This window comes from Cyprinus carpio, chromosome B21 (genome assembly GCF_018340385.1).
Source record: "Cyprinus carpio isolate SPL01 chromosome B21, ASM1834038v1, whole genome shotgun sequence".
Classification (NCBI taxonomy): Eukaryota; Metazoa; Chordata; class Actinopteri; order Cypriniformes; family Cyprinidae; genus Cyprinus; species Cyprinus carpio.
The window spans coordinates 13,033,002-13,052,246 of record NC_056617.1 but is presented as its reverse complement, the minus strand read 5'-3'; the positions used below and the strand labels follow the sequence as shown (position 1 = coordinate 13,052,246).

Sequence of the window (19,245 nt, the reverse complement as noted above, 5' to 3'; positions counted from 1 at the left end):
ATTTGTTTTAGATATTTTGTTTAGATATTTCTATTTTGTGAGGTTTGTGAATCACTTTATTCTCCCGCATCCCGCACACACAAGTCTCTGCACTCGCCTATCAAGTCTTGTCCCGCGCCGTGCTCTGTTGCGTCGAGTCTCACAGGCCATGGGCCTCACTTAAGTCTCACTTAAATTACTCCGTTACTAAAAAAAGTTATCAAATTGCAGTAATGCGTTACTGCCCAACACTGATGATGTAATAGTGCGGCTAAATCACCTCCGCAGAGGAGGATCAACGCCTGCTTCTACATCGCTGCCTCTTTAGACCCGCCCATCGATTTGGGCATGTAGTGTAAATGAGAGTGGAAAATGCAGGTGTACACAGAAATCAAATGATAAAGATGCTCCAAAGAAAACAAGATGATGTGCAGTGCCAAGTTGTGGAAAAACACGGCCTTTGCATCGCCATGCTTATGATCCTAATATTAGAAAAGAGTGAATGAACTTTAGATTTAATGAAGGTTCAGACTGCATCAGCAAGAACTTGGTCCTTTGTTAATTTCATTTTTCCATGGAATCATTTACAAACAAAGCACAATTTGACGCAGTATTTTCAGAAAGACTGAAACTAAAAGACTGATGTGCCAACTTTATTTGATTTGACAGTAATGTCTCACCACACAAGTGTGAGTAACTGTTTTCATTACATGGTCAATATTGCTTTGTCTGAGGTTGTTTGATATGTACTGAGTATTTATGTTTTTTTAACCTAAATCACAGCATCATTCATCTATAAAGGATGTAAACATACACAAGTGTTAGCCAATCACAGTAGCTGTTTACTTTACAGTCTACACTCTGCAACGCCTATTCAAACAGAGCGTTCTGATGAGGGGGGTTAAAACATGACAGAAAACAGCCTATTAACTTCTAAATATTTTTTTTGATGTAAAAATCTTAGTAAGGGATCTCAGAGAACAGTGCAAAGTAATTTAAAAAGGCAGCTCATGACCCCTTTAAGCTGTGAGAGACAACTTTTTTTTGACACTACAGACATGTTTCAAAAATCGCAATTCTTCAGCCAGCTTCCTTTTGAGGATTTGTGATTACTTTGAAGCTTTTCCGTCCACCCCCAAAGTTCAGACTCCTTCTCGAGAAAAGAACTGGCAGAAAATCCAGAAAGAGATGCCAGGTATTGTTTCCCAGTTTATGAAACATTTTTGTACAGCTGAGCAGCATTGTGTAGCTACAGTACGGACCTACCACTGTCATTTCACCATGTCGCACTTCTGTATTTTACCCCATGTCACAAACAAAGGGTTTGAAATGTCATTTGTATTATATCAGTGAGCTGCAGACTAGAAAGGAAGAAGAGATGATGTGAGGGGTGAGGTGTTGGTGGGCTGCAGACAGCTCCCGGGAGCCATGGCAACAGAATTCACATAATAGCTGCTGCTCTGCATCAGGTGGAGATGCCACGGAGAGCTAGGAGGAGGACGAGAGAGAAATATGAGTATGATGGATCTGCAAATGAACCCCTGAACAAAGCTGAATCATACTGAACTGATGCGGCCCCCAAAAGACAGAGTTCGAAATGCCTCTGGCAGACTCTTCAGACCACATATGACTCAGCATTGTGTGTTCATTTCAGAAAGTGGTCTGGAGGTCTATTTTTGTGGTCTCATACCGCTGTGCTTCGACCCAAAAGGGGAATGGCTGTGGGCAAACCATAGTGTTGATCCAGACCACGGAGTCCCCGCAGCCCCAAGTCTGTGTGAGTCCGGCCCTCACGAGGCATGGTGGCAATGGCAGAGGCCTGAGGCTCAACTGGCAGGTTGTTGTGGTTAAGGTCCATGGTGGACAGGAGGTGCCCCAGTGAGTCCCAGCATCTGGCCGAAGGTAGGCGTATTAGGGAGGAGTAGCCACGTTCTGGGAACACAGTCACAGGGGCCATCTTGCTGGTCTCGGACTCCTGGTGCTCCCTGGAGGACCTGGATGAAGGTTTGGTGTAAGTTCCTCCCCTGGGGTCCGCCAGAACCTCACTGTAAGGGGGCGGTGGGTCCTCCATTAATACAGCCTCTTCGTAGCAGGGAGGTTTTCCAAAGACATCTGTGTCTGCTGAGAAAAACAAACAGTTCACTAAAGAACAGGAAGTACACTGCAAGCTGCAACAAATGTACAAGGTTTTAGTGGCAAAGTCCTTCACATTTACGCTTACAATAACTGCTGCCTCATGACCCCAAGACATTGTGGCCCTTTCTTTTTCCAAGTCAGCCCAGACATCATTAAATATATGCAATCACAACTTATCAGATAAAAAACCTCTGCATGATGTTATCAGAGGACATTAGACAACATAAATGAGGACTCTGTATATTTTATCAGGAGAGGGTAGAAGACCTGAAGCTTTTATCATTTCCTCCAAGGTCACCTCTCACTCTTAGATGAAAGCTAGGATAGATTTTCTCCTGTGGAGGGAAGTGATAAACCAGCATATTGAGGTCAGAGATAAGAATGTGTTTGGCTGTGACTAGGCCATGTTTTCCCCCCTATCAGCTGTGCTTTTGCCAGAATGGAAGATGAAAGCCAACCAAGAAAAAAACCTTTGAGTCCTAGAGGCTAGCAGTGCCATGTGGAAGCACTTAGCTTATAGGCTCTTCTTAATTATCATGTGTTCTGATATAGGACTGCAGCAAATGGAGGTGTTGCTTCTTAAACTGCGCTGCAAACCCAACTTGTGGAAAACACATTTTGACATTTTCTGAGGACAATGCCAATGCAAAACTCTATGCCAAAATGTGCAAAAAGGTTCTGAGTGGTTGTTAGCAGGTGATTAAAGCATTTTGGGTGGTTGCAAGAAGATTGATAGGGTGTTCTGGATAGGTAGCACATTGCTATGCTGTTAGTAGGGAATTCTAGGTGGTTTCAATGGTGTTGCTAAAGTTTGCTGGGTTATCAAAAGAGCCTAAAGGGTGGAATACATTTTTGCCCAGATTTGGAGTTTGGATGCATCAATGCTAGCTGCCAAATGTCAAAGTCAGTCTGCAGATTTTGGTCAATTTAGTCAAATTTTGACAGATTTCACAGAAAACTGTATTATGGGCACAGCCTTTTTTAGCTTCAGACCATGATTCCTTGAAGTCAGAGGATATCAAACATGTTTGATATTTTGAGCCGATTTTAGAACACACATCGTTTTCATTTGTCATGTGTCTCCTAGCAACAAGGCACATTTCTACAGTATGTGAGTTTGTTGTGCTCAGAACAACTTGAAAGTATGTGTGATCCTCACTTCTTTAATGTATGATGCCCAGTTGTTATTGTTTTTTTAGCCTTTTACAAACTCAGCAAGGGTTTCATGCCTAGTGTTTTATGTTCAGATTTTAAAAGTTGTGTAGTGCATTCTAACCTTTTTAATCTCAATCATATTCTGATTCCTAGATATGGGCATCCATACATTCTTTAACCCGTTTGTCCCATGTACGGTCGGGGGTAGATATGGCCAGGCCAGGCGAAAAGTCTAAGCGATGCAATTTGAAATAACATTCATGTTCAAAGCACAAACAGAGCAGAGTTGGATACAAATGTTTGTCTTAGCCAGCACTACTAACTAAACAATAGGTAAGTTCCAGACACTATATATTGTTCAGATCTGCTTATAACATTAACAAAAACTGCATTTATCTTTAATTCCCAAGGACAATGTTACAGCAGAGAGGTCCTTTCTATCGACACTCCTGACGGTGATTTGGAATTTATTCATATACAATATTAAATAATTTTTTGGGGAAAATGTACTTATCATAGATGGTGGTTTACCATACATAATATTAAAAGAGTATATTAAAAACCACTGCAGATTTGTTAAAACTTTAGATTATATCAAATACAATTTTCTCTTATTTTGCCCTTGGGATCACAGGGGACATAATGAGCTTGTTGTTGTAAAGTGACACAGAGCCTCTTTAAAGAGCACAATTCTTTCTGACTTTTACTCTTTTGTGAGCTGACTTATTACTCAGACCTTGTTTTAATGTGTGGCCATCCATCCTGTGTGTTTGGCACAGGTTTAAAGGGATATTCTTCACCCATGGCCAGGGATCCACCACACTGGCAGTCTGCCTGTCTGCCAAAGCACATGATTAGCCCGGCTCTAATGCTGCTAGATTCAGTGCTGTACTCCTCTGCCTACACATCACCCACACAAGACTCACTGTTACCATGTCATACATGAAAAAATGCAGCTCAGCCTGCCCTCACTGTGTGAGGTGTTGTGAGTGGTTCAGCTCAAGATGGACGATCGATGTTGCTTAAAACACAACATGCTGAATGTATTAATAAAGCTGTAGCATCCTGTGTTTGGTTATTGGATTTTGCTGACTGCTATATAAAAGATGATATTACAAAATTGGACTGGAAAGGTCACCAAGTTCATTTTGACAAGTTTAAAAAGCTTTTAGGTTTGAAGGTTGTAAAGGCATTATGTACTTTAAATGCTTTAACATCTTGCCTATACAGCATTATTGTTAAAGGCGTCTATAGGAATTTTAATCAGGTTATGTCTGATTATTAAGACACATGGAGCACTAAAGTTAAAACAGGCTAAGGGACTGTGCCGAGTTTAGCGGATGTAGCTTAAAATCTCTAGTAGGTGTAAGTCAAAAAGGTGAAATGTATTAAAAAAAAACACACAACAGTCAACATGATTACAGATGTATTCTTACAGCTTCATAACTATGAGACAATACATATTAAAAGAAAAGGATGTAAGAACAAAATGAAAATTAGCATTAAATGTATTGGATGTAAGAAAAATTTAAAACTAACCAGAAGTTGGAGAAGGACACATCGAAACATATGTCCTGTCAAAGGTCTGTTTTACATAGGTCCTATTTTGAGTTTTATTTACCTATATCCTGCTACAGGTTCATTTTATCAACAGACCTAATAATTCACAAACCTCAAATGTTGGTTTCATGGAATCTTTAGGGCATGGCTCATTAAAAAAATGTTCTGAACCACATCTTCTGAAAATATGGTTGGACGAATATAATTCTTAATTTTAATAGTCCCCATATCTCTGACTGCATACAAAAATGCATTGGATGACTGAGCTTGTTTAAACATCCTACCTTCAGGGATAGTCCAGCTTGCCTGAGGGAGACTGTGTGTTACAGGCAGCTGTGAAGATATCATTTGAATGGGTGGGGAGAACTGAGGGGGCTCCCTGGGAGGATATCCCCCTCCAGTGCACTCCAAAGGCTCCATCTCCAGCGCCCGTAGGCACTGTTCCCTCAGCCTCTCTTCACGTCGGCGCTTCAGCTTGCGCTGGGCGAAGCTGCAAAAGCAGCAAAGCATGACAATGAGAGCCCAGATCAGCCAGAAGCCGGCAAAGCACGCCAGAAACGTATAGGTGCCCTGCGACATCACCATGATTATCACCTTGATGAGGTTTGTGCCCTCCAGGATCCAGTGGGAGGATTTGAAGTCTACTTTGTTGTGGAGTTCACTCACCAAGTCTCATAGCTACCATATTTCTACAAATCCTGTAGTTTAAAACCATTAAGAGTCTATCCAAGTGTTTGCTGATCTCATTTTCTCAAAGTTAACCAGAGGTCAGTTTGAATTGTGGTTCATGAAAATGCAAGATTTCCGATATAATGCAAAAGGGAAACTGAAGAGGCACTTTCCGACAGTCTGCCAGGGCCTCTTGTACAAGAAGAAATGAATATTTGCAGATGCTCTTTTCCTGACAGCTGGTGCAATGAGGGAATGCTAAAGTCTCACAGTGCCTGGGTCTCCTCCTGTGTTGTGATCCTCTGCTGACCAGATCAGGGCTCTTCAGATCTCCAGAGGACATCGGCAGTCACGCTGCTCAACAAAGAGAAAGAACATAGAAGGGGGCAACCGTCATAAGTTATGAACTTGTCATATTTTCAAAACACAGACCTTTCATATTTCTCACACTATGACCCATTTCATAATTAACCTCAGCTGTTCAAGCACAACTCACACAATGACTTTAGGGGGTAAGTATCAATTTCGTACATTGAGAAAGTGGGAGTACACATAGTTTTCCAGAAAGATCGTGAGGAAACGGTGTTAACAGCATGAATTTTCATTTACTAATGTATTCTGAGACTTTTGAACATTAATGATGGCTTTCAACGTGGCAACTCTTCATCTGTTAATGATAGCTCACGACTGCCGAAAAACACATATGCCATTTTATCAATAAGATTAAGACAATTTATATAACCAGCTTTGATCTTGTCAAATGAACTATTAAAGCTTTTTCCCCACACACATTTAAATCTCTATCCAAATAAGATCTTGGTGACCTTGAGGAAATAGATTAAATCTTTGTACTGCTTCATTTCTACAGCATGTGGTCATCCATTTCTGACTGCATCAACATACTGCCTTAAAACTGGTTCAGTTGTGTCATCTTTGGAGGACATAACCTATAGATTACCTGAAAGAACTACCAGAGCTGCATTTCACTGGAGACAAGTATCGGTTGATAAATAATGGTTGATTGCTTTTTACCTATAAAAACCCTGATTCCTGATTTAGTGTCTGTTATGTTTAACATAACTACCTACCTTGGTAGGCATTCAGTTTAGAGGACTGGTCAGAGAACTCGATAAAGACTGGCTTTTTTAACATGAATGAGGAGGCTGTCATCGCCTCTTACTTACCTGAAGAAGAAATGTGACTTTGCCTAACCTCAATAATGTCCCCCATTATCACAATGTCATTGATATAAACAAATAATGCATTGCATAATATTGCATGCGTCTTTAAAAATAGGCTACATCAATAAATTAATACTAGAACCTTCAGTGTTTGATTAAAATTATATAATGTTTTATGATATAACCAAATACATTTCACAAAAGAATAAGAGATGTAAATTCGTGGTGTACATGTATTTAATTAGAGCATGAAACCCCGTATTTAATGTTTGGTAAGCTTATATCTTCAGTCCTTACAATAAATGAACAAATCCATAAATAAATAATCCAGTGATGCCCGTCGTTTAATATACATGGAAGGATGTGCAGTCTCTCAGGTGGGTGATATTTGTGGAAAAATTTGCGCAACTGGAAATGACAGACGAACAGTAGGGGGGGAAATAAACATAAAAATAAATCAAGGACATTAAAATGTCAACTTATAAACGTCTGCATCACCACTGAGCTTTTATAAGACGTATACTACATTCGCTTTTTCATAATACCTTTAATACCTTTAACCACCTATATATTGCATGTTCGCAATTTTAAACAAATATATATGCCTCTTAGCTCGTACTTACATGATAAACGTCTTCCAGTCACGAAGAGTTCATTTTCAGACGCGTGACACCGTTTTAATGGACTGGACGTGACTCAATCCACATAAAGTTGCGGTAGTTGTCAGTGGCACAGAATATTAACAGCAGATTTGTTCGTAGATGAGCGTGTTCTTTCCTGTCTTCACTAATGTTTACCTGGATAAACAGAAAGCATTTCGAGTTCCGCGTCATTCCTCGAGGTCATGGTGCGCGCGGTGGTTAATGGACACCTGTATTTGACGCGCGCGCGTCATGAAACACCCACATTGGCACTCCGCACTGCTGCTGTCATGAGGACTCTGTATCAAATAGAGAATAACGGTTCTCCAAACAAACTGACACGATCGCTCCTCCTTTTTAACTGTTAGTAGAACAAAGCGATCGAAGTGGCACGATTTTGTCTGAATAGGCTTGTTTGTTGTGTGTTCAATGAGATCAGTAATCTCTTCGGTTGTTGGTGGTGTGACTATATAAGGTGTAGGCTACTTAATTATTTTTAAACATTAATTTTCACATGGACGGTTGACCTTTAAAATACATTAATATAAATTAATACAAATACATTAATGTAAGATGAAGACTCTGTCTGGACTCCAGACATAGAGGCCTATGTTTCAGTATCCAAAAACTTTTTGAATATACAGGTGGTGGTCATATAATTAGAATATCATCAAAAAGTTGATTTATTTCACTAATTCCATTCAAAAAGTGAAACTTGTATTTTATATTCATTCACACAGACTGATATATTTCAAATGTTTATTTCTTTTAATTTTGATGATTATAACTGACAACTAAGGAAAATCCCAAATTCAGTATCTCAGAAAATTAGAATATTACTAAGACCAATACAAAGAAAGGATTTTTAGAAATCTTGGCCAGCTGAAAAGTATGAACATGAAAAGTATGAGCATGTACAGCACTCAATACTTAGTTGGGGCTCCTTTTTCCTGAATTACTGCAGCAATGCGCCGTGGCAAGGAATCGATCAGTCTGTGGCACTGCTCAGGTGTTATGAGAGCCCAGGTTGCTCTGATAGTGGCCTTCAGTTCTTCTGCATTCTTGGGTCTGGCATATCGCATCTTCCTCTTCACAATACCCCATTGATTTTCTATGGGGTTATGGTCAGGCGAGTTTGCTGGCCAATTAAGAACAGGGATACCATGGTCCTTAAACCAGGTACTGGTAGCGTTGGCACTGTGTGCAGGTGCCAAATCCTGTTGGAAAATGAAATCTGCATCTCCATAAAGTTGGTCAGCAGGCAGGAAGCATGAAGTGCTCTTAAACTTCCTGGTATACAGCTGCGTTGACCTTGGACCTCAGAAAACACAGTGGATCAACACCAGCAGATGACATGGCACCCCAAACCATGATTGACTGTGGAAACTTTACACTGGACCTCCAGCAACGTGGATTGTGTGCCTCTCCTCTCTTCCTCCAGATTCTGGGACCCTGATTTCCAAAGGAAATGCAAAATTTACTTTCATCAGAGAACATAACTTTGGACCACTCAGCAGCAGTCCAGTCCTTTTTGTCTTTAGCCCAGGCGAGACGCTTCTGACACTGTCTGTTGTTCAAGAGTGGCTTGACACAAGGAATCCGACAGCTGAAACCCATGTCTTGCATACGTCTGTGCGTAGTGGTTCTTGAAGCACTGACTCCAGCTGCAGTCCACTCTTTGTGAATCTGCCCCACATTTTTGAATGGGTTTTGTTTCACAATCCTTTCCAGGGTGCGGTTATCCCTATTGCTTGTACACTTTTTTCTACCACATCTTTTCCTTCCCTTCACCATTAATGTGCTTGGACACAGAGCTCTGTGAACACCCAGCCTCTTTTGCAATGACCTTTTGTGTCTTGCCCTCCCTGTGCAAGGTGTCAGTGGTTGTCTTTTGGACAACTGTCAAGTCAGCAGTCTTCCCCATGATTGTGTAGCCTACAGAACTAGACTGAGAGACCATTTAAAGGCCTTTGCAGGTGTTTTGAGTTAATTAGCTGATTAGAGTGTGGTACCAGGTGTCTTCAATATTGAACCTTTTCACAATATTCTAATTTTCTGAGATACAGAATTTGGGATTTTCCTTAGTTGTCAGTTATAATCATCAAAATTAAAAGAAATAAACATTTGAAATATATCAGTCTGTGTGTAATGAATGAATATAATATACAAGTTTCACTTTTTGAATGGAATTAGTGAAATAAATCAACTTTTTGATGTTATTCTAATTATATGACCAGCACCTGTAGAAACTGAGCAAGAAAATTCTGCATAGGAATGAACATGGCCAAGAGCATTCTGTATCAGAAAGAACATTTTCAAGAGCATCCTTTATAAGTCAAGTCAAGTCACCTTTATTTATATACTGTAGTGCTTTTAACACTACAGATTATGTCAAAGCACTTTACGGTATTAAATAGGAAAATAGTGTGTCAATAATGCAAAATGACAATAGTAAACACTCAATATTCATTTAAAGGCAGTTCATCATTGAATTCAGTGATGTCATCATCCAGCTCAGTTCAGTTTAAATCGTATCTGTGCAATCAAGTCAACGATATCGTTGGATATTAAGTGTCCCCAACTAAGCAAGCCAGAGGTGACAGCGGCAAGGAACCAAAACTCCATCGGTGACCGAATGGAGAAAAAAACCTTAGGAGAAACCAGGCTCAGTCGGGGGGCCAGTTCTTCTCTGGCCAGATGAAAGCAGCAGTTCAATTCCAGGCTGCAGCAAATTCACATTGTGCAGAGGACTCATCTGGTTCCTGTTGTCTTGTCCCGGTGGCTGTCTAGGAGACAAGGTCTTCACTAGGGATCTGTCTCTGGGGCTCTTCTAGTTTCCTAGTCTCCGCTTAAATTCAGGGCTGTAGAGGTCCTTTCTAGGTGCTGATCCACCATCTGATCTGGATACAGACTGGATCTGGTGGCTGCAGTGACCTCGGAATAAGAGAGAAACAGACTAATATTAGTGTAGATGCCATTCTTCTAACGATGTAGCAAGTACTTTGGATGTAATATGGAGTGTTTCCGGTTCTGGTTGACCTAATTCATGCAGCCTAAAAATCCTTTAACGGATTTGAATATTCAAAATATGTTAGTGTTTTATGTGGTAAGCCAGGTTAAAGAGATAGGTCTTTAATCTAGATTTAAACTAACAGAGTGTGTCTGCCTCCCAAAAAATGTTAGGTAGGTTATTCCAGCAAGATTTTAAAATCTATACGATGTTTAATAGGGAGCCAGTGCAGTGTTGACAGAACCAGGCTAATATGGTCATACTTCCTGGTTCTAGTAAGAACTCTAGCTGCTGCATTTTGGACCAGCTGTAGTTTGTTTATTAAGCGTGCAGAACAACAACCCAATAAAGCATTACAATAATCTAACCTTGAGGTGAACGCATGAATTAACGTTTCTGCATTTGACATTGAGAGCATAGGTCATAATTTAGGTATATTTCTGAGATGGAAAAATGGAGTTTTACAAATGCTAGAAACGTGGCTTTCAAAGGAAAGATTGCTATCAAATAACACATCTAGGTTCCTAACTGATGACAAAGAATTGACAGAGCAGCCATTGAGTCTTAGACAGTGTTCTAGGTGATTACATGTGGAGGTTTTAGGTCCGATATGTTTTTTCAGAATTTAGCAGTATATGGAGCATATAAGATCTATATCTTATATAGAGCATAAGAGAATATGCACAAGAATATTTTGCATAGGAGAGAACGTTCAAGATCATTATGCATAGGAAAGAACATGCTCAAGAGCATCCTGCATAAGAGAGAATATGTTCAAGAACATTTTACCTGGGAGAGCATGTTTATGTTGTTCATGTATGGAGAGAGTACGTTCAAGAACATTCTGTATAAGAAAGTACTTGAATAAAAACATTATTTATAGAAGAGAACATGCTCAAGAAACTCCTGAGAAAGAACATTCTTAAGAACATTTTGCATATAGAAAGTAAAAGCATGCTTGCAAACATTCTTTATAGGAGAGAATATGCTCGCAAACATTCTGAGAACATTCAGTATAAACATGCTCAAGAGAATATAGGAGAGAACATGCTCAAGGACATTTTGCAGAGACAACAGCTTGCCCAAGAACATTCTGTATAGGAGATAATATGCTTAAAACATTTTGAAAAAGATAGAATCATGCTCAAAACATTCTGTATAGTAGTGTTTCCCGACTCTGTTCCTGGAGGCACCCCGACAGTATACATTTTGGATTTCTCCCTTACCTGACCCATCCATTTCAGGTCTTAGTGTTTCTACTAATGAGTTACTGTAGTTTATTCGGGTATGTTTGATTAGAAATAGTTTGGATTTTAGTGATGGGGTGCCTCCACTGGGGTTAGGAAACACTGCTATGTAGATTGCAACAGCAGCCTTTGTTCCTTAAGTATTTTTCCCATTGGGATTTTATAAAGCTCAGAGGTGAATCACAAAATTCCACAATGTGAATCACAATCACTAAATTCCTTCTGACAGACAATGGACACACCATTAGTACCAAATGCTGTTTACTGTGTTATTTACCTGAGAGCAATGTCTGTGTTTAATTTTAGAGCTAGTCTCTCTACACACACTTCTCACTTTATTTAAATAATTCTGGCATGCTGCGGACATCATCAATGCCTGTGTTCATTTTTGAAAGTCTTGGGCAAAACCTCCTTAAAGCAGTCTTTGTTTTCATACTGAACAACAGCCTCTCTCCTTGTTGGCCCTGTGGATGAATAAAAGACATCAGAGAGTCTAGTTTTGCCTTTTATTTTCAGAAATCACATACACATACATACTTGTAATGCAGTTTAGAGATGTCAACCTTGAGCCATGAGCAGTTTCTTTGAGAGCAGAAACATGGAAACATTTTCATACTTAAACAATTACTCCTATACATTTTATCACTTCACCAGCATATCTCTGTTTTGTCCTTGGGTGTCTTCCTTGTGTTAAAGATGCAGTATTTTAAAGATTCAGTATTGCACTAATAGCCAAGTCATGAGGTGTGTTCCATTTAACTGCAAATGCCCTGCAAAGTGGACTTCACAGGATATTCTGCATCTTAAGTGGGATGTCAATCTGAAGGGAGCAAACATGCTCAGTTTGAAGGGCACTGCAAATGGCATAGGGAATATGGGAACATCAATACATCACTTCACAGAAGGTGGAGAGGGAAATTTACTCACCAATGATTTAGCATCTCTCTAGCACTTAAAGTTTGAATAAAAATAAGGTGGTGAAAATGATTTAAGGCTCCAGTGTACCGGTGCATATTCATGGTTTCAGGGAGACGTGCAAAATGTGCAGAGCTGTGGGTCCCCAGGAACAAGTTTGAAAACCACTGCCCTAAGCAAATGGTAAATTATATTTTTTAATGCATAATTGATCATGCATTATATACAGCTAACCCCTGCATCCTATAGGTGGTCTTAACTTGATGGGTAGGCAAAACTGTATCACCAAAAGGACGTGAAAATGAGGACTGTTTCCAGACAGGTTTTCTAAACACTAGTGTTGCCAGGTCTACAATAATATTGCAACCCAAACTCAAACTCGCAAATCTGTTAATTAGTGTCTTTATAAAAGACGTGTATAAACTACTCAGATTACTTTAACAATGTCTTTATGTACTTTTAAAGCATGAAAATGCTTATCATGTAGACTTTCAGTGGATGAAAAAAAATTATGAGCAAATCTAAAAAAAAAAAAAATTCATTTGTTATAAAACTGAATGGAAGTCTTATGGATTTGGAATGACATGAGGGTGTGTAAATGAGGACAGAGAGATAAATATATATAAACATTAAGGACTGACTTGTATATAACATAGTGGTAGAGGTTCCATTTACCACATACTGTACTATTTACTCACCAGGGTTTAAAGTTTGAGTCATTTCCCTGCATTTTACCACAGGAGAAAGGCAATGTCGTTCATTCTGAATAGAGTAAGTGATTTAGAAAAAATGACACCGTGATCTCGAAGGAGGCAAAAGGTCACTTTCTGATTGGCTGACCTCTTTCTGCCTCGTGTGGTGTGCCCTCAATGACAGGAATTGACCCACAGACGCTCTGTGTGACGGATCCCATGCCAGCAGACTTAGAGTGTGACACAATTCACCCTTACTCACTATACAGATACAATCAGTGACACATTGACTCATACACTTGAGACAACGAGAGTCATTGTCCGATGAGTAATAGCAAAAATTTCATCGTCACAAAGGCCTGCTTGCGTTTTTCTCTCTCTTCTTTGGCAAATTTTGCATGAGCGTAGTCTTGGGGTCAGTGTGAAAAATAAGCCTGCCACACATTTTACAGCAGCATGACTTCACACTGATGTAGACAGCGTGGCTTAACCTTGATTCCTTGGTAGACAAAATGGTTTCATTGTCTTTAAAAAAAGCGCATTATTAACTTGTCAAGTAAAACTTGTTAATGATCATTAAGAATTGTAGAGAGATTTAAACTTTCTTCATTAGTAGATTAGTTGTTTGTTGGTTTATAATTTACAAAGGTGGCAATGTCTGACACAGTTTTCTCTAGTTCTTCATTAATTTGACCTATAATGTAAACTGAGTAACAAAGGATCTTATTTTCCATAGTTTATTAATGTTTTATATATATATATATATATACTAAATAGCTGAAACAGAGGAAATCCTGTGTTTGACAAAGTCAAAGTCCCGTAGGCATGAACTGAGGCAGATATATATATATATATATATATATATATATATATATATATATATATATATATATATACTGTGATACTTTTTTCAGGCTTCTTTGACTAATAGAACGTTCAAAAGGAGGTAATTTATTTGAAATATAAGTCTGTTGTAACAAATGTCTTTAATGTCACTTTTGATTAATTTAAGGCATTATAAAAGCAAAAAATAATACACACATACACACAATCTAAAAATAAAAATCCATAAAACTAAAGTACAAAGTAATGTATTAATACTGTTTTTTTTTAAAGGGGTTTTACTGTATTTTGAAGTTTTTCACTCATTGCGTGTGTTTCAGGAATATCAGAAATATCTGTATAATAGATAATCTCCTGTGAGAAAATTACCAACTCATTTTCCTGTGCCTTTTTTTCTCCCCAGAGTTTACATACCTACACTGGAAATACGAGGATCTTTTTAAAGGCAAATACATTTTATTATTCTGTTTTATAATATGCCAAAAAAAAAAAAAATCTATTGTCTTTGTACTAAAAAAACATTAGCTTAATCTGTTTTATAATTCAGAGTATTTTCTGAAAGTCCATTTTTACCCACTGCTCGATCCATGAACTGCTTCAGTTCATGCCTACAGGACTTTGACTTTGTGTTACAAAACACAGGATTTCCTCTGTTTAAGCCATTTAGTTGCATACTTGTGTTTAGGGTCTCTGTTGCTCTAGATGACCCACTTTCTTTTAAGCTTCATCTTACAGATGGATACCCTAATTCTCTTCAAGTACAATCTACAATTCCCTAGTGACTACAAACTGCCCAGTGTCTAATTAAAGGTGCTGTTTAATTCGTCTCGTCTATTCAAAGTACATCCAGATGTCATGAAGAAAATACCCCAGGATTGCAGAAAGTCTGTTTTCAAAAGAAAGATCTCACATCTTACAACTGATTTATTTATTTATTGAATTTCTCTATTCATATTTATTTTTTATTTTTTTTGTACAAAGATTGAACTCTGTATCAACATGTTTAATGAAGCCACAACAAAGTTTATTGTGCTTTTTGTTTTGTCTGAGTTTTATGTGCTTTATAATTGTGCTCTCATTTAAGGACAAACTAATCACAACATCACTCCTGGAAAGGATCTGTTCCTTGAACATCATCATATTAAGTGAATATCAACATATAAGCGGTTTGGATTATATGGTAAAGCTGACACAAACAAAATCCCACAAGGGGTATATAAGCTCTTGTGTTCCCTTTTGATACTTCACTCATACTGCGTCGCTAGACACTATGGGGAAAACTCCTTTTTCTCAGAGGACTGAAGCCTCTACAATCACACAGTGTAACTGCATGGCCATTGGTTTGTGCAGTAAATAAAAAACGAACCAATGTATCGGCAGTGGAGCTGCACGAGCCTATGGCGACGAAGCCCGCCAGAGCCCGCCAGAATGGGAGGGGCCATCTGGCTATATAAGTGGGCATTTCGCCACAGGATCTCAGATTAATTCTCCTTCAGTGACGACGATCTTCTCTTCACTGAGCTACGAGACTTGAAGCCGCTCGCTGTTGACGTGCCTCGCTGCAGACAGAAGCTGATTCAGCGACCTGCGCCACTCTACTGTTCTCGCTCCGCGCTTCCAGCCTCTCAGCTCGTCCCCAGCTGCTATCTAAAATCGTTAATTTCTAAAGAGCAAATTTCCAGCGATGTTGCTGCAAATGTTGCACTGCGAGTGTGGCTAAAGGGCAGTGAGAGCGTCGCCTGTCTGGATAACACACACACAGAGACTGCACACTCACTGAGATGGAACTGAGAGTATGAGTCTCGTTCTTCTTCTCCACTCGCGGACTGCCTTCAGTGAAGGCAGGTCCCGAGCAAAGCTCGGAGAAAGAAACAACAGAAACACAGAGCTTAGCAACCGAATTTGAGTGATCCCACGCTGACACTGAGCCTGTGTGCTCGCTCTCTCCGCAGTGCTCTGATCCCTTGGTGTTTTTACAGGTGAGAATCAGTGCCCCTTCTTACATTGAGCAGCTCTATCCTCTTAGGCGGACCGGAGTAGAAAGCCGTCATTGACAGCGTTGTATTTTTGTGTGCATTGCTAAAGCTGTGCTTTCCCTGATTCTATGAAGGGATCCCCGCCTCCCCCACTCTCATGTTTCTCTTCTTCTAGTCACCTCGGAGAAAGAGACAGTGAAATTGCAGGGCTAAGTGATCAGGCTTGAGTGGCACAGCCCCAAGTGTTTCACTCTGCATGCAGCGCTTTGATCTGCTAGTGTGTTTATACTGAGGGGTAATGGCTATTTTTTGTCAGCTTTAGAGTTGGACTCGTCTGGGGCTGCTCTAGCTGCAAGAGCATTGAGTCCAGCAAAGCACTACTACCTCTCTTATGCCTCCAAGCACCCCATTCAATTCCAGGTGCTGACGGCAGTATGTTTGCTGTAATCTACCATTTCTACAAAGGAATAACTGGAAATTCTATTATAATTTACTTTTTGAACAGGCATTATAATTGGCTACTTTTTGGAGTCCAAATGGCATAAGATTTAATGGGAAAATTCCAAGTTGCATCCATTCCTAATGTTATTAGACCCTTAAACATGTAGTTCACAACTCAGATGCTTTTCTAATAGCTGTCCCTCAGCACTTCATGTTCACTAATACAACCTTGGTTAGGTACAGCAGAAATGCTTTTCAAACCTTTCATCGTCAACAATCCCCCCTCCCTCAACGTTCTCGCTAAAGGCCCTTGAGCCAGATGCCATGTCTACACCTCACAGACGGTGTGTGATGGGCTCAGTTTCACTCTTCTCCAAATGTTAAAAAATCCAGAAGAGTCTATTTGCAGCATTATTTATTTCTTTTAAATCCCTCTTAAAGATGGTTGCCCAGCAACAGAGAGAAAGAGTTGAGAGGAGAGCGAGGTGCAAGGGAACGTGGACGTGCATGGATGGTTTGCAGCCATGAGCAGCCTCAACCCAACAGGAGATGGTCTAGCAGAAAATGGCACTCACGATTTGAGCTGTGTGTAATGAGGCTGAACTGAGACTAGCGTGATGCATAATAAAAGTGACATTACCTTTCATTAGGATTGGATATCAAGGTATTGAGTGATCAGATGAAGCCCATCTGCTGTTTATCTGCCCATCTGACGTAAAAAAAGAAGGGTATCAAACATTTAGAGACACCATTACTATCAGGAACTCGATTAGTGTGCAGTAGCGGCCCTCTAAAGAGTCTAATTTGGTTCTGTCTGTCTATTACTCTCATTTTCTAGGAGAGTTAGGATAGTTTTCTAAAATGAAAAATCTGTCATCATTTAGTCACCTTCACAGTTCTAAACCTTCACGAGTTTCTTTGTTTTGTGGAACAAAAAAGGAGTTATTTTGAAGAAAGTTGGTAAACTATTTTGGTGACCATTGACTTATGCCATTTCTCAAAATTCTTTCTTTTAATTTCTACAAAAGTCATACAGGTTTGGAAAGCCACAAGGGTGAGAAATGATGACAGAAAGTTCATTTTTGATTAACTATAACTTTAAGGTGATCATTATATGAAGTACCGAAATATGACAAAAGCTTACATTATTAATACTGAAAGATTTGCATGAAATTCGGATCAGTTCTTAAAGACAAGCTTTGATGTCGCCTTGGCTAAAAGTGTACAACAGTTTAAACATTTTGTTCTTTAAATGATGAGTAATATCAAGAGTGCTGTTGTTCCATTGTTATTGTGCTATTTCAGAAAAGCCTGGTCTCATGAAAATGCATATAAATAGTATGTCAAATAACAAATCGTAGCATTGATACACAAAAATTTACTTTGGCGTGCATATGACACATATGTGTTTGGTGTGCATATAATACGCAGGTTTCGCATGCATATGATGTGCAATTTGTAGGCATGCACATGATACGCATCTACCGTAATCCTACCCATTATGTACAGTATCATATGCACGCCAAAGTCAATTTCTGGGTATAAACAGTATGCCAAATCAAAACATAAACTTGTTCTATTGTTACACACTTGCATGAGATGGGGTTGTTCAGACCAATAACAACAACAGCCCAGTTGCGAGGGTCATATTGACTTCATGAAAAAGTTCAGAAAACAAGGATTTAATATTTAGTAACTTACACAATATTGCGAGTTATTTTTGTCTGTTTTTGCTGTTTTGAAAATAGTTCCAAACAAATTCTAAATAGAATTGTGCAAGAACTGAACAATTCATTGAAATGACTCACTCATCAAGCCCTTCTGGTGTATTGATGTAACCTGCAGAAACTGTCACTGAAAAATACCCAGAATGACAGTCTGTCTCAGCCGCACAAACACAGGAAGCGCAGTGATATAAGCTGTGAAAATCTCAGTGCTCTTGGAATGCTGTTCAGAACTGGAACTTAAAGGTCAGACCAGAACCTTTTAGATATGAACTTCTGATATGCCAAGACGGTGCAAACATATTATTATCAAAGAGAGAAAGTGCAAAGTACAATATGGTGCAATAAGTCTTGTCTTCTAAATAAAAGGTCCAGTCATCAATTGGTAAAATCGTCGCATCACTGCAGCTGCCATAGAATCTCCGGTTTGCCATAGAAACAGTCCTTTTCCTGAGATGCGAGGTTAGGACTACACATGCATATTAGTCTCAGCCTCAGACATCACACCTACGGACCATTGGCTAAATGTCTGATGCATATGGGACACAATAGTGGAAACACTTCAGGAGTGTCCAAGTCATCATCGGATTGGTTGAATTCTATAGGATTTCTGGGAGACATGCATGTCGCGTCTTTAAGGTTCCACCTGGAAACAAAGATACAGTGGCGCCAATGACCCTCACAAAAGAAGAAAGCCACCGTGTTTACAACTGTGACGATGAGCGAACTAAATGCTGGAGTTTCAAAAGTATGTGAAATATTCAAAGTTCATGGCATAGAATCTTTACAATATGTCAGAGAGTTTTACACACCGGTATGTTATTGTAGCGACATTTCCACGCCACAAAAAGTGACGCTGAAACAAAGTGAACTGTGATTGGTTGTTTAACAAGTCGGTCAAATGGCCTCAAGGGTGGGCCTTGGCCAATGAAAGCTACCATGGATTCCAGACCTTCAGCCGTCAGTCTGAAGGTCTGGCTATGCGAGACTACATGCGTATTGGCTGGCCCCGCCTGAAATATATATTTTTAAACACTATTTGAGCATTAAAAAAACATCATTTAAGGGGCAGTTCA

At 39.4% G+C, this 19,245-nt stretch overlaps 1 protein-coding gene across 5 annotated transcripts; it reads right to left on the bottom strand.

The window, feature by feature from the left end:
* Positions 1–616: 616 nt before the first annotated feature.
* LOC109045459 (proline-rich protein 7) lies at positions 617–7,664 on the bottom strand. Of its 5 annotated transcripts, XM_042748092.1 has the most exons (5): positions 7,304–7,664; positions 5,425–5,853; positions 5,115–5,320; positions 1,670–2,100; positions 617–1,467 (listed from the first exon to the last, which is right to left on the bottom strand). In XM_042748092.1, exons 3-5 carry the CDS (start codon positions 5,248–5,250, stop codon positions 1,321–1,323), a joined length of 714 nt encoding a protein of 237 aa, XP_042604026.1. In that variant the 5' UTR covers positions 5,251–5,320; positions 5,425–5,853; positions 7,304–7,664; the 3' UTR covers positions 617–1,320. The 5 variants fall into 5 exon arrangements, 4 of the variants coding, with proteins under 4 accessions (XP_042604026.1, XP_042604024.1, XP_042604023.1 ...); XM_042748090.1 differs by having other exon boundaries at positions 1,670–2,097; positions 5,115–5,853; positions 7,304–7,663; XM_042748089.1 differs by having other exon boundaries at positions 5,115–5,853; positions 7,304–7,662.
* Between the last annotated feature and the right edge of the window lie 11,581 nt (positions 7,665–19,245).

What these genes read in the sequence shown, in the direction of transcription:
- LOC109045459 (XM_042748089.1), bottom strand. Translation starts at nt 5,415, where the DNA reads ATGGTGATGTCGCAGGGCACCTATACGTTTCTGGCGTGCTTTGCCGGC. An exon ending in AAGCTGGACTATCCCTGAAG is followed by an intron (nt 2,101 to 5,114) that starts GTAGGATGTTTA and finishes TGTTTTTCTCAG; the next exon opens with CAGACACAGATGTCTTTGGA. An exon ending in TTTTGGGTCGAAGCACAGCG is followed by an intron (nt 1,468 to 1,669) that starts GTATGAGACCAC and finishes TCCTCCTCCTAG; the next exon opens with CTCTCCGTGGCATCTCCACC.